The 15,128-nt window shown below is 39.2% G+C and overlaps 1 protein-coding gene across 1 annotated transcript in view; it reads left to right on the forward strand.

Moving 5' to 3' along the window:
• prdm2b (PR domain containing 2, with ZNF domain b) overlaps positions 1-15,128 on the forward strand; it is a 198,451-nt gene that overhangs the window by 130,741 nt on the left and 52,582 nt on the right. Inside the window, exon 6 of the mRNA XM_059951867.1 lies at positions 8,518-8,644. Coding sequence (XP_059807850.1) covers positions 8,518-8,644 — 127 coding nt within the window. The remainder of the gene's footprint in view (positions 1-8,517; positions 8,645-15,128) is intronic.

Raw genomic sequence — 15,128 nt, forward strand, 5'->3', positions numbered from 1 at the left:
GTGTTGATTAACTGAATACTCTTGTGTTTCCCTCAGCAGTTCAACATCCCCCTTCTCTTTGTAGGAACTCAGTCCAGAACTTCATGTCCAGTCTATCAGTACATAATGTTGTTGATTCCCTTTCTGATCTATATTCATTTGTTTTAACTTCTGATTTTATCATTCTGCTGCAGTCCATTGAGAGAACTTGTTTTACTTCAAATTCACAAAGACGTCGGATCTGGCTTCATTCTAGTTTATGTTGAAACTATTTAAGGGCTGCAAATAATGTCAAGGACCCTACTTTGTGCAAAACCATTAATCTATAACAGTTTTTTCCACTTTCAAACCACTTCCCATTAATTTTGTGATTTCTGAGCAATTTTTCAGTTTCCACTGCTCAGCCTAAGTTTGGGACTGCGAACTGGGGTCATTTAGATAATGTATGAACCATTGTGGCCTCTTAAATAACTCTTGGCTCTGACAAAGTCCTAGTACTAACCAAATTAGTATCCTAATAGTTTAATATTTATTCTAAAAATTCATAAGCAGTTATGTCATGTTGTCTTGCAAACATAATGGTGCAGCTAATAGATCCAGTGATGAGGGTTCAAGCCAAGCCCTGGATGTTGTTTGTGTAGAATTTACAAGTTCTTCTTGTGACTCTTTTAATCCCCTCAGGATGTTCTAGTTCCCTCCCATGTCCAAAAGCTATGTTGGTTAATTGGCCACGGCTAATTGCCCCTAAATTTGGTGGGTGCTAGATTTGTTGGGAATATAGGGAAAATAGGTTACAGTTTAAACTAGTTGCTGAAATAGGATTGCTCTGTGAGATAGCATAGATTTAATGGGTCAAATGCTCTCATATGTCATCATGAAATGTAGAAAATATACTGTCATTATTGTAGATGTTTGGTTCATCTCTAATACCCCAAGGTCAAAATACTGTTGTAAAAATTCAGCATGTACTGCAGATGGTAATTATATTTTTAAGGACAAAGTAAAATGAACAAAAGGTGGGTAGGGAATTAAAACATATGTTTAAGGTAGATTCATATGAACATAAGTACAATGGTGGCCAGTCCAGCTTGCCTCATTAAATTATGATGTCTTGAATATTATAATAAAACTCTCCAGCCCGAGCCAATAAAAATATCTCTTCTAGGAGTTTTTTTAAAAGAAAGGCCAATTTGATGGGTGGGAATTCTGGAATATTCTTAAGCAAGATTTGGGCATTTCTTTATTGGCTGCTGTCTGTGACTGAAACTGCTCCCAGGAAGATCCTTCTAGCTGAGTACCTATGATTTTGGGATAGTTGATATCCCTCTCAACCAAAAATGGGTCCAGCTCTTATATGAAGGAACACAAAATCTGGATATTCCTGTCCCCTCCTCTCTAAACCCTTCCATAGCATAAGAACCACATTCTGACCTCCAAGGTAGGTTTGGTTTTGTGCAATATAAATCATATCCCCCATCTCACATTCTCAGGCCCTCTGGTTCTTAATAAACTGTCAACATTTAATCTAATTCCTTTACCTTGAACCTTGCAGTGTTGAAATCACATTGGCCATTTACAAAACTTCTGCAAAAGATACAATTAGATTTGTAATTACACTAGGTTGGATATTCTTAATATGACCTTCTCTATCCAAGAAATGACATATCTTTAATGATTCCCTCAGGCTTCTTTCCTTTTATTGATGTCATTCTTTATAATATTTATATTTTTCTGGGGTCCCTTCAGACTTCTTTTTAAACAAGACATTACCTCACTACATTAGCACCCGTCCAGCCAAGGATGATCTTCCTGGAGTGCAAAGAATAATTTAAAAAGGCTGGTTTAAGGTTCAAACAACACCTGCCTCATTACTCCATGGAATTACAAGTTCATGTAATTTGACAAATTACTTTAAAATTCCTTATTCTATCCAACACACCTAGCCTAACATCACTAGTTTTATCATTAAAATTATTCACTTTAAATCATAAAAGAATTTTCAGGATTGAAGATCGTATTCATTTAATATTTCTGCCATACCCATGAATTTTTCAATAACCTTCAAAGCACCAAACAGTTTTTGACAATGTTCCAGCTCCACCACTTAATTGTAAAAGCATTTCCTTTTCCACAATTGTCCAGAAATTACTTCAAAAAAATTTAGTTGATCAAAAATCTTGCGATTCTTTGCTTTAGTAGTTTTTGAAGCTCAGGTTTGTTTAGCTGAGATTCAGTCCTATTAAAATACAAAAACTTTGTCTAAATCATGCTGGTATCTTGACAGTTCCTCACCTTGTTTCTTTCTTTAAGTAAGGCTACATATTTGTCTTCCATATCTTCCTCCCTTACACCTTACAATTTTTTTTTACATTTTCTCTGCCCCACCCAGTCACCTGTTCTGCTTTAGTGGATATTTTCTCTTCAGCCCATTAGTTCAAACAGTATATCAAAGCTGCCCATTGCTCTGGTCACCTGTACACGTGCTATACGTTCTGCAATGTAAGCACCATATGGAAGATTATGCTCAGTACGAAACACTGGAAACATATTAGTTTGCTCATAAATACGCTCAGTTAGGAAATAACCTTGTATATCTTGAGTAAATTTTCCAACGGTTACCTCCCATGGCAACAGTGGGATTCCATAACAAACTGAACATCTGGTTCTAATTTTCTAATGAAATACTCCTACTGCGTTGTAAATAGTAACAAATGAAAGAATTTTTTTCTAATATCCCATAAACAGTATTTGATAAAAACACAATTACACTATTTTCAGTATTTACCTTACACAGATTTACAAAAATCTAAGTGGATAAAACCAGTACTATATTGATATCCTTTGTATGAAAGGGAGATAACTCTTAACTTTGCAAGCTAGAGATTATTCCAAAGGTAGTTGCCTAGTCCATATCCGCTATCAAGTAGAAGGTCCAGGTTGCATCAAACCTTATTCAATATTTTTATCTCTATTTCCACAGATTTTTTTAATGCATCTTCTGCAACAAGTATAAACCTGATCTACTGTAGGTATTTTGGAGGCTACTTATTCCTCGGTCCTGTTCTACTATGTAATAAGATAATTAGAGATGTTTGACCTAAGTATATAACCATATAACAATTACAGCACAGAAGCAGGCCCTCTCGGCCCTTCTAGTCTGTGCGGAATGCTTACTCTCACCTAGTCCCACCGACCTGCACTCAGCCCATAACCCTCCATTCCTTTCCTGTCCATACACCTAAGTCTGCCTTTTTACAAATCTCTTAATATTAAGTTTATAAATTTACTCCTAAGATTCAAGATGAATAATTGACATCAATTTGTGGTCAAGAGTTCCAGATTTTTACCCACGGTGCAGAAATGTTTCTTAATTTCCTTTTCAAAGGCAAAGCTCTATTTTTTGGATTATCCTCCACTCCCTACACCCCTCACCCCAGCACATCCGGAATGATCTCCTGAGCCAATATGCTCCTTAATGTTCTGAAAATCTATGAGTAATCTATCTGCACTTGTTGCAAAACTATATTTTATTTATGTTATCAACAAATTTGGATACATGACTTCCAATCTTTGTGGCTACAGACCTAATGAAGATCTTTGTGGTTCATCACATTATATCTGAGAACCACCCATTATTGTCTTGTTGTCAGCAGACTTCCTTCAGCTACTGCCTTTTATGAAGGACTTTGTATAGACTTTAAAATGATATTTAAAATCTTACATCTGTATTTATTGTATTATTGGTGGTATCCGTTAGTCTCGCGAGACCATGGATCTGCGCCTGGAATGGTTTCCAGGGCGCAGGCCTGGGCAAGGTTGTATGGGAGACCGGCAGTTGCCCAAGCAGCAAGTCTCCCCTCTCCACGATGTTGTCCAAGGGAAGGGCAAGGGCTGACACAGCTTGGCACCGGTGTTGTTACAGAAGTTGCCAGAGCGAGGCTGAAGACAACGTCAGACTGCCTTAGGGACTCCAGCTCTGGATTTGTCCTCAGGGTTTACTCCCGAAGCCTTTCCCATGACTGGGTATGGCCACAAGGCAGCAGAGGTTTGAAATCAGAGTTTTTCCTCTCTTAGATGGACTGTCTTCCCAGGCTGTCGAGCTCCATCTACCTGATATTATATCATCTTCAGAAAAATAAATATGATTCATCAAACCTAGCTGTATTTTCTTTTATAATGGATTTGAAAATATTGGAACCACTCAGTCCAGTCAGCATCTGTGGAGAGAAACAGAGCTAATGTTTTGGGTTAAGGGCTTTTTTTTTCATCAGAACTAGATGAAGTTAGAAAACAAACATGTTTTAAGTTGCAAAGAAAGATGGAACAGCTGGAGACCATGAGAGGCAGTGATCTCTCTGTCTGGCTGAGGCCTCCGTTAGTCAGAGTTGACCAGGGATAATGCATCCTAGCTGTCTCATAATGCAAGCCTGGTGTGGTGAACTACATATACCTGTCTGGACATGCCCCCTGCTGACTGCTCCTGTGGCCCCTCCCACTGACCGTGGCTCCTCCCACAGACCCCGGTATAAAGGCGATTGAGGCCTGAGCCCGGCCCTCAGTCTCCAGGATGTAGTATGGTGGTCAGCTACTGCCTGTTCTTTCTTCCAGTCAATAAAAGCCGATATCTCGCCTCACGCCTCAGAGAGTTATTGATGGTGCATCACCTGGGCAGTATGATATGGAGAGCATGCTGTTGCCTATGTAGCAGGCTCCCCATCTCTACGCATCTGATGAACTCAAAGGAACGGCAAAGGCCGACACAGTTTGGCAGCAGCAGCTTCGCTGGAGTTGCCAGTCAGCATTGAACTCAAAGTAGGACTGCCTTAGGGACTCCAGTTCCGGATCTTTCCTTTGGGGTTCGCTCATGAAGTCTTCCCCATGAGTGGGTAGAGCTGCAAAGCGGCGGAGGTTTGAGATCAGAGTTTTCCTTCTCCTAGATGAGCTGCCAACCACACCTGTCGAGCCCCCAAACTGCTTTTAAGGCACCAGTAACCCGCCTTTGCCCCTTCTCCTGTCAGTAGAAACAGTTCTGCTAAGTTTAGTAGCAAAGCCACACATGAAGGCTAGGAGCTGGACTTGGTTGTCAGAGGCTATTTGAGGTGCACGCCATTGGGAGCGTTTAATAGGTAGTGGGAGCTTGTCCCCATTACCACCCCCGGCTATAACAACCGTAAGCAACCAGAGGCAGTGATACAAATAATGTTGTCACTTGTTCAGAAAGATCAGAGATTGCAGGTCTGTTTACAAGAGTTCAAGATTGTTGATGGAGAAGGAAGGCTAATGCTGGAGTTGGGAATTATGGAACACTGCAGATGCTGGGGAAAAATGCGAAGTTTGGACTGGACATGAGTTAATGTTTCATGTTGGTGTTTCTATCAGACTGGAAAGGATGGCTATCTTTAGTTGTCGCATTCAATGTCAAATCCCTCACAGCGTCTGTAGCACTGTCACTTATGTCAGATTTCACACTCGTCCAGCACTTCCCTGTCTCTTCCTCTCCCACCTTAGTCCTCACCCCTCTCCTGTTTACATTTCCTCCTGACAGGTCTTCACCACCTCTCTCAGCCACCAGCAACCACATCCACCACACTCTTTCCTCTCCATCCTCTACAGATGTTCCTTTTGTTCTCTCCGACTCTTCCGCTTTCTCTGCAAGCTACAAGTTACAACTTGCTTGTTTCAAAACTTTGCCTCATTCTGATGAAAAGCCATTAACCTCATGTGATAGCTCCACAGATGCTTCCTGGAATGAGTACTTACAGCATTTTCTGCTTTTGTTTCAGACTTCAAGGATCTATGCCTTTTCCTTTACAAATCTATGCTGGCTGTTTTCAGTCAAATGAAGATGTCCTAGTTGCTTAGTTCTTTCATCCTCAGTCTTACACTATAGTAATTCAAAAATATGAAAGGACAATAATATGTTATTCCTCGCATTAATTGATTTTAGCCCATCATATTCACAAGAAATTCAATCTTAAGTATCAGCGTTTAATCATTAATTTTCTGCGGAGACAATCCAGTACATCAGATCTGTCATGACCTTATTAAATGGCAGAGCAGGATCAAGAAACTGAGTGGTTTACTCCCGTTCCTAATTCATACTTTTGCACACTGCAAGGTGGCATTGACTCGCTAAAGGACCTTCCAGCTTTGACTGAACTGATGCCACTCAGATATTTTTTCTGGCTTCTCAAAGACTGATTTTTTTTTAAAGAAGAATAGTAAAAATCTCACAGCAGAATTTAATGATAGTTGTAAAGACTGTGGACACATTTGGTACAGCCAAAATAATGATTTTTAATTAAAGATTTCCATAAGAAAATAAATCCAGCAGATGCTGGAAATCCAAAGCAACACACACCAAATGTTGAAGGAACTCAGCACTAAACATTCAACGTTTCAGGCCAAAGCCCATCTTTAGGGTATATGTTCATTTCCATAGATGCTGCCTGACCTGCTGAGTTCCTCCAGCATTTGGTGTGAGTTGCTTAAAACTTTCTTCTGTTTACATTCCATATTTTCTATATGTTAAGTAGGTCAGTTTGGTGTGGTAGGGTAAATTGCTTCAGTTATAGTATGGTGTGCATGGAATCATTCAGATCTGATCAGAGTTGTTCCCATCGAGGTGAAATTGGATTGATCGGAAGTTAATTTAATGTATGCTAATTGAGATTGATCAGTGTGTATTGAAATGATCAGCTCCAGAATAAATGCTAATGGTTGTATGATAATTCCCGTTACTGAAAAGTACACTTTCATTGGCACCTGTGACAGAATGGTGTTAAAAATTTTGTACTGCTACATTATGAAGCATAAAAGGATCTGACCAGTCAAACTATTGGTTCTAAATTCAGATGAAGCACCCTTTTTAACATCTGCTCAGTTAAGGAGGCATCAAAGATCAAAGTATATTTATTATCAAAGTGTATATATGTTGCCATATATTACCCTTTAATTCATTTTCTTGCAGGCATTCACGGCAGAAAAGAGAAGTAGAGTAGGATCAATGAAAAACTATATACAAATGCACTACACACATACATTTGGTGCCAACACGAGGAAATCTGCAGATGCTGGAAATTCAGGCAACACACATACAAAATGCTGGTGGAACGCAGCAGTCCAGGCAGCATCTTTTGGAAGAACTTTGAGTTAGTCCTGACGAAGGGTCTTGGCTCGAAACGTTGACTGTACTTCTTCCTATAGATGCTGCCTGGCCTGCTGCGTTCCACTAGCATTTTGTGTGTGTTACCATACATTTTGTGATTGTTTTTACCAAGCAAAGGAAAAAGGAGCACATTTGTCCCTAGTGATATAATTATGTTATTGTTTGCTCTTAGCAAAACATATTTACCCAGTGGGTTACTAAGCTCCGCAGACCTTTAACATTTCAAATTGTAATCCACCTCGGTGCTGAATTAGCAGAATTCAGCCAGATTGGCAGGGACATTAGCACCATTGACTATAGCATCTCTATGTTTTATGTAGGAGACAAGCAGCTATGGTGCCAATTCCTGGTGGATATCTAATACCCTTCACTGGATTCATGGTTGGGACTTTAAAATTAATTCTGATTACATGTGTGAAATACTGGAGAGCGACTGTAGAAAGAAGTGATGGAAAAAAACTCAGTTTGAATTATAAGCACAAAGAGACTCTGAAATCCCATAAGAAACACATTCAAGCCAAATTAGCAACATTTTAAAGGTACTTGGACAGGTACATGGATAGGAAATGCTTAGTGGGACATGGGCCAAGTGCAGGCAAATGGGTCTAGCTTAGTTGGGAATCTTGGTTGGAATGGGCCAATGGGCCTGTTTCTGTACTGTATGACTTGATTTTCTTCATGCTGGTGATAAAATGACTTCAGAATGACTACACTTCCAAAATGCTGGAGGAACTCAGTGGGCCAGGCAGCATATATGGGGGAAAAAATAAACAATTGATGTTTTAGGCTGAAAGCCCTCACCGGGACTATAAAGGAAGAGGGCAGAAGCCAGGATGAGAAGATCGGAGGAGGGGAAGGCGTACAAGATGGCAGGTGCTAGGTGAAACCAGGTGAGGGGTGAAAAAGTAAGAGGCTGGGAGTGATGGGTTTGAAAAGGTACGGGGCTGAAGATAGAGGACCATGGAAGAGAGGGAAGGAGGAAGGGCCTCTGTGGTTGGTGAGAAGTGGGGAATGGGGAAGTAGGAGGAGGTTGAGGGAGAGCTCTCTCCTGTGAGGCGGTCCTCCTGCCGGCAGGGGCCGCCGCACTCGGCCGAACCCCGAGCGCCAACTACTCCCTCTTGCGCCGTCACGGCGCTTTTGTTCTGAACCACTTCCCAGTTGCACGGAGATTAGCGCTGGTTCAAAGAGTGCTTCCTGTCGAAGTGTAATCATATCACAGCCAAGGAATAGTTGTGGAGTCGGGTGTGAGGCAGGATCGGAACTCTCCGGGCCACAGCCTACAGCGGGGATCCTCGGCTGGCTTTGTGTTCGTCTTCCAGGCCTGGCACTGACGGGGTGGGGGGGGCTTGTTTCTCTATTTTGTCCTGTAGCCGATCCAACCGGGGGAGGAACTGCTGGTGTGGTACAATGGGGAAGACAACCCAGACATTGCAGCTGCTCTAGAGGAAGAGAGAAACAACCATCTGCACAAGAGGAGCTCTCCCAGAGGCAGGAAAGGTAAGGGAAGCTTAAGACTTCTTTTGGGTTGGTGGACTGGGTGGGGCGAGTGCAGTGCAAATCGTACCTCCCACTTTTCCAGAGTAATCTGGCAAAAAAAAAGGGAATTGGGTTTTTTTTTGGTTGGAGTTTTGAAAGTGCTGTTAAAGAAGATCTTAGTCCAGTACAGTTGTGTTTCAGAAATGGCACTGGAATGTCAGCTCGAGAAATACGGCTGGATGACCTTCCTAGGCTCCAGATCCCAGCAGTGTGGCAGAAGAGAATTAAAAATGTTCCAGACAGCTTTAATTTAAAACTGCAGTATCTCTTCCCCACAAGACGTGGCGTTTTAAAAAAAAACAGTTTGAGGAATTTTAAGCAAAATAAGTTTTATGATTGGGGCTTATAAATGTTTACTTCTACCAAAAAATGGCTTTTCTGTGTGTGGGAGATGTTTGAAGTGTGGAAGCAGATTGAAATATAGAAAATCACGTTATACAAGAAGTTTCTGATGTCAGAGGCCTACAAAATGGATGCAGCTATATTATAATTCACTGAATAACTTGATTGTTCTGTGAATTTTACACCAAGTCAAATGTAACTTGATCTTTTCATCTCAGAATTTTAAAACGATGCAAAAGTAAAGAACATAAAGTATTCTTTTGAAAGATTTATAAATGCCTAACTATCCTGAACAAACAAATTTTTGTTCTTCCTGTTCTGATAATACACTTTAATTTTTTTTCCCTCATGTCACTAGCTTTTTCCCCCATTTGGATTTCTTTGGGGTGGGGGTAGAAAGAAAATTACTTTAAATTGTCTTTAAAACTGTTTTGACACCTAAATTTAAGCAGCATAATCTCTTAAGTAATAATTTATCTTTTACCAACTCAAAATATTTAAGTTGATAAAACAAAATTGAAAATATTATTCAGTTTTAATTTTAGGGCAGGGAAAGAGGGTAAAGGAGTTAGCCAGAATTAAAAGGATATCCTAAGAATTGATTATAAAATGTATTAAAGCAAGTATGAAATGCATTTGTACTTAGTTAAATTGTACCTCTTCCTTTTATAAAATTATTCTTCCATATTGAGTACTTCAACATAATGTCAATTTATGTCATTTCAAGGAAAACTAGAAATGTTACCAAATTTTCTTTATTAAATATTCTGTGAATAATCCAAAAAGGAAATGTTATGAGATTCTTTTTTTGAAATATGGGTTTTGCCACCAAATATTTGAGCAAAGCATAAATCAATTGTAATGAAATGTAACTAAGCTAAAGTTTGGATGATGAACTTCGGGATTTTCTGTGAGATCTTCATCAGGAAGTAAGATTTCTACAAAGAAAAACGGCTACAAGGAGATTCCAGTTCTAGGCGCTCTGATTCTTGATAAGTGCATAACTGGTTTGCCAAAGACTGTTGTGCTTAGATCTGCATTTCTGTGGATGGTATTTATTACAAGCTGATGCTTTTTATATAGGCCGAGGCCATTTTAGTCACTCATGGAGTCTGCCGTAAACTAAAACTCTTCGACAAATTGGGATTCTTTCCAAATATGTTTAATGTACTAGCTGATCAGGATTTTTGGAAACTGTTCTGATTGCAATAAGTATGTGCGTGTTGCTTTGACCCTAGTATCTGCAGACTATTTTGTATGTAGATCTTTTGTTTGTGTGTTTTGATCACCTTTCTTGATCAGAATCCTTGGTTTCCTACTTCCAAGAGGGGTCTTCCCCCCCCCCCCCCAAGTTATAAGTGTATGATGTGTGTGTAAGCAAGGATTCTTGCTAATTTTTCTCCTCCCTAGCCTAAGGGCACTGAGGCCAGTTGTGGGACTACTGCTTCAGCTAATATTGTTTAACCAAGTGCAGAATCCTAAAGCTTTGATGCTCCCCGTGAGTTTTTCAATTGCAGTAACTGACCTGCTGATTTTGTGTGTGTGTTTTTTTTATTGCTGAAGCGTTCTTTTTTTTTGAAATAGCAACACTCTGCCACAAAAATGTGAATGTTTTGTAAATGGAATTGTTTAGTTAAAAAAGCTTTTAATGAATCAAATTCAGATCTTTGGCCCTCTAAACTGGAATGTATTTGTAACTCTGTAGAATACATTAAGACATTGATATTAATTTGTTACCTTTACAACATTTAGTAGTTCTTTGTGCTTAGCAGGACCTCAAAGTACTTCAGGTTCAGTTAAACATTTTGAAGTAGAGCAACTTACTCTGACATTGGTGACAGAAACTGTTGCACTCTGCAGAACTGGACAAACAGAACGAGGCGGCCAACCAGGAACCATTCTTTGCTTTCGAGACTGTAGGGGGGTTGGTTGGCTGGAATATTTCATGAGCTCTATTTTAATTCCTGCCATGGGGTCTTTTATCAGATACTGTGATAGGAAGTGAAGCTTCACCTTAGGACAGAATCTGCTCATGATTATATTGGTGTGAGGGCCAAGAATGTGTATTCAAATTCTGAATGACGCCTTGGCCCCGCAATGCAATGCGGGCATATCATTATTAGTATTTTATTGACAGTTAATAACTTTTCTCATTTTTTTTGCGTATTTCTCGTTTTATCCATTTTAAGTGGACATGATTTGAGTAATGGTAGTCAGCACTTTTGTATTTATTACAGAACAATACAGTAGTGTGGCTCCAGGGAATTTGCATTTATCTCGACCTTTTCAAAACTTTGGGAAGCCTGAAAGTATTTAACCATGGATTAATCAACTGTTAAGTGCTGTCTCAGTTAGTTGCACAAACATACTGGCCAATTTATGTATAAGAAGGTCTCCCAAGCAGCCAAAAGACCTGATGCCAATTAACTAATTTTTGGTATATTTCAAAATTAAGAAAGCAAGTGAGCAAATGCAGAGTAAACTCTCCTGACGAAGGGTCTCGGTCCGAAACGTCAACAGTGCTTCTCCTTATAGATGCTGCCTGGCCTGCTGCGTTCCACCAGCATTTTGTGTGTGTTGGTAAACTCACTGGCTGTTTTGTGGAATGAGACATTATAAAATCACCTCATCTTGCAAGCCTTCTTCATTTGGTGTTTTGTAACCCCAACAATACAGAAATTATGTGTCACTTTGGGTTATGTGGTTAAACCTTTTAGTTTGGCTTAAATCTGTGACATTCCGATTGGAATATCAAAGATGTACATAAAAAAAAAAGCATGAGCATGTCTCAACATTTGCCTTCCATGGAAGCAGATGCTAATCTGCTACCTCTAAGCTAATTTTGACACTTTGAGTCTCACACTCCCAATACTATGTACCTGTGCTGCGCACTATATGCATTTTGAATGATGTTTTATTAATTTATTTGTAGTAATGTTTTGTGTGCTATCCAAGATGTGTTTTGTCATCTGGAGGAACCCAGGTTTGTTTGGGTTCAGTCAAACAAATGATGTACAGTCAGGTGACAATAAACTTGAACGAATAAAGCCTATGTGCTTCACGAGGAGTGATAGAAATTGAATTCAGTGGGAATTAACATAACCACTACTAGGTTTTGGGTAGATTATCAGCAATTGGATTTTTTTTACATTGAACTAAGAAGGTCCATGAAGTTCAAGAAATGGTTTGAATTACATATTTGAAATTTCATACATATTTTGGTACACCTCTTTTGCAATTCTTCACGGTAAATTCTATTTTCCTACCTCTACCATCTCAAATGAAACCTTTTGCATAAGAACTGGAAATTCCCTTTTTAATTTTTGACACCATTGTCAGGGGAATGCAGTCCTATTTCTACTGTCCTGTTCGACCAATTTTAGAATAATTTTCAATCATGTACATTTTTTGTTATTACAGAAGTATATTAAACCAGTCGTAATTTATGTTACGTTCACTCATGCTGCTTACTGACTGGCTAAGTAATGTTTTAATATCATATTTTCAATTTCTCCCCTCCAATCTGTGCAATGTCTTCCAATTCCAGGGCTCTTCATTGTACAAACACTCTAATATCTGATTATAATATCTCATTTATAGATAGTAATGTCTTAAGCTGCCAAAACCCTTAGCTAACCCACCCATTCATAATTTTCTTCCTCTCTTCCTCATTTTTTTCCTACCTTAAAATATTACTTTAAAAGTTGACTTTTTATTTTCACAAAGCACAAAAATCCTTTGTTAATTTGCTGCCAGTTTTTGTTTGACACTCCTATGAAAAATTTGGAATTTTTACCATGTTAATAAGCACTGTATAAATGCACAGTGTTGTTGAGAGCTTTTCGGTTGTTACAAAATTGGTGATGCAAGATTGACCACAGAACGAAGGATACCTCAATACTGGCTTTTGTATCCTAGAAATTACCATGGAGATGATGTGCAGCACAGTGTGTTCAATTAAGTAATAGTTAATGTATTGAACTACAGATTGTTACTGTTTAAAAGCTGCAGTAATGTTGTGTTGGCAAATTCCACAAAGTTGGCAAGTCTGTGATTCAGACACTCTGTGCCATGTCGGCGAGTCTGGAGGTCAGAGGCTCTGTGATGTCCTGTCCTGTGGTTGGAGGCCCAGTTGAATGGGTGGGAAAGGGTCTTGTTTTGCTGCTGTTGCACTGTTTCATTGTTGTTATTCTGCTGACCATTATAGATGGATATTGGAGCTGGAAAGGTTGTATCAATATATAATTTACTGCCAATTACGTCACTGGCGTTAGGCAGCAATAAAGGTCCTCCATCTCTGGTGGTGTTCAGGGCTTCCTTCATCATGTCAGTAGCTTCCTCCTGGTTTTCACTACTGTCAGTCATGCAAGTCAGGGGTGGAGGTTTAGGAGTGCAGTTGTATTCAGATGTAGTAGGATTCTTCATTGCTATTCCCATAACAATTTTGTTTGAATAGTCAGGTTTATTAGTCCTGAGATGAACCCTCGAACCTGGAGGACTGGTGGACCACTCTTAGTCTGGCCTTGCCAAGAGCCAAAGCATAAAGCCCTGACTCCAGCCAACATCGCTCTCCAGGTCATTGAGGCATTGAAGCCTCCAAACCCAGTGACAAGGTTGTTATCTTCCTGGAGGTATCAACATATAAGCAATTAGCCTATTGCTGTTTGGTAATTCTTGTTTTAATGAAATAATTCATGAAACAACTCTTCTTTGTAAAAATGTTATAGTCTATATCTAAATTATGCCTTGTTATGATTTGTGCTTTGGGGTCACAACTGAATGCTGTAGAACCGTTTATGCTGCTGTGAGGCATTGGTCAACATTTGATAGAAGTGCAAGATTGTTGTACACTCATTACCGTGTAATTCTACCCAAAAATAGACTTCAATGGGTACACAGCTGATATTCAGTTCAATCAGTAATGAGTGTAGTCAGTCAGTTCTAGGTGAGCCCAGAGTTGTATGTAGGCTGGTGAAACTTATTTTCTTAGAGAAATTGGGATTGTGAACTTACAGATACGATTAGGGGGGTGAGGCAAGGACATTTTTCAAGACTTAATTTGTCTTTCAGTGTTGAGATAGAGAGAATTTTTTTTGAAGATTTGGACCTTGTCCCAGCATTTTCATCTTATAGATTAGTGCGTTCAAATTTACCTTGTTCTGTGGCTATAAAAATAGCTGCACCAAGTAAAACATACTTTGCAAGTAAGAAGTTAATGGTAAACTGTAACCAAAGGAAATAGACATTTTTTTAAAGAAGTAATGGGCAAGGATTGCAGTGATGAAACAGAAGTAGTTTTATGGTCTGATTTCATAAGCTATTGACATGTAGGATTATGACATGAATTTTGAAGGTTAGTTGAGTTAGCTTTTAAAATTAAAATCATTGTTTTGAAACCACTTCATGATAAGTTGTGTTTTACAAAATGCTCACTCACTTAGATCTTCTATGGCATTTTGCATTCATTATGGCTACCTTCCCATTTTAAGCTCTCCAAACCCGTACGAAACTCTGCTGCCCAAATAAACTTGCACCAAGCCTCGTTTATTTACTCCCCTGTTTTCACTGATGGTAATTGGACTTAAGTCACCAGTGTCTCTTTTATAGTGCCTGGGTTCAAATCCCTCTTTTACCTTAACATCCTCCTTCCCAAATAAAGCTTATGTACATCAACATTTTTATCCACCATTGGATCCATGCTTTTAGTTGCTTTGGTTCTTAGCTTTAGAATTCCCTGGCTACTCTCATTTTATCTTATAATGTCCCTCTTTGAATGGTGCCAAATAAGTTCCTTTTGTTCTTGTTATTAATGTGATTGTTACCAACTAACTTATCACAGGATGTTCAGATGCTACTCTAAACATCAGTAGTAAAAGGTTCTGGGAAAATTTCTGCCACCTCACAAAATTCTGTCAGGGAGTTACGTTACACAGGTGCACAGTCTTTCCCAGTGATACTTATTTCTGATTGTGAGTCAGAAGTGTGACATTGAGAAAAATCATTGGCCTCTTGAAAGGTGCTTATGGAGCAAACTGAGATTATAAAGAGACATATCTCAAGCTTTTGAAGATGGGAATCAGGGCTATAACTAGAGAGGATGCAA

Source organism: Hypanus sabinus, chromosome 27, assembly GCF_030144855.1.
Source record: "Hypanus sabinus isolate sHypSab1 chromosome 27, sHypSab1.hap1, whole genome shotgun sequence".
NCBI classification, from domain to species: domain Eukaryota; kingdom Metazoa; phylum Chordata; class Chondrichthyes; order Myliobatiformes; family Dasyatidae; genus Hypanus; species Hypanus sabinus.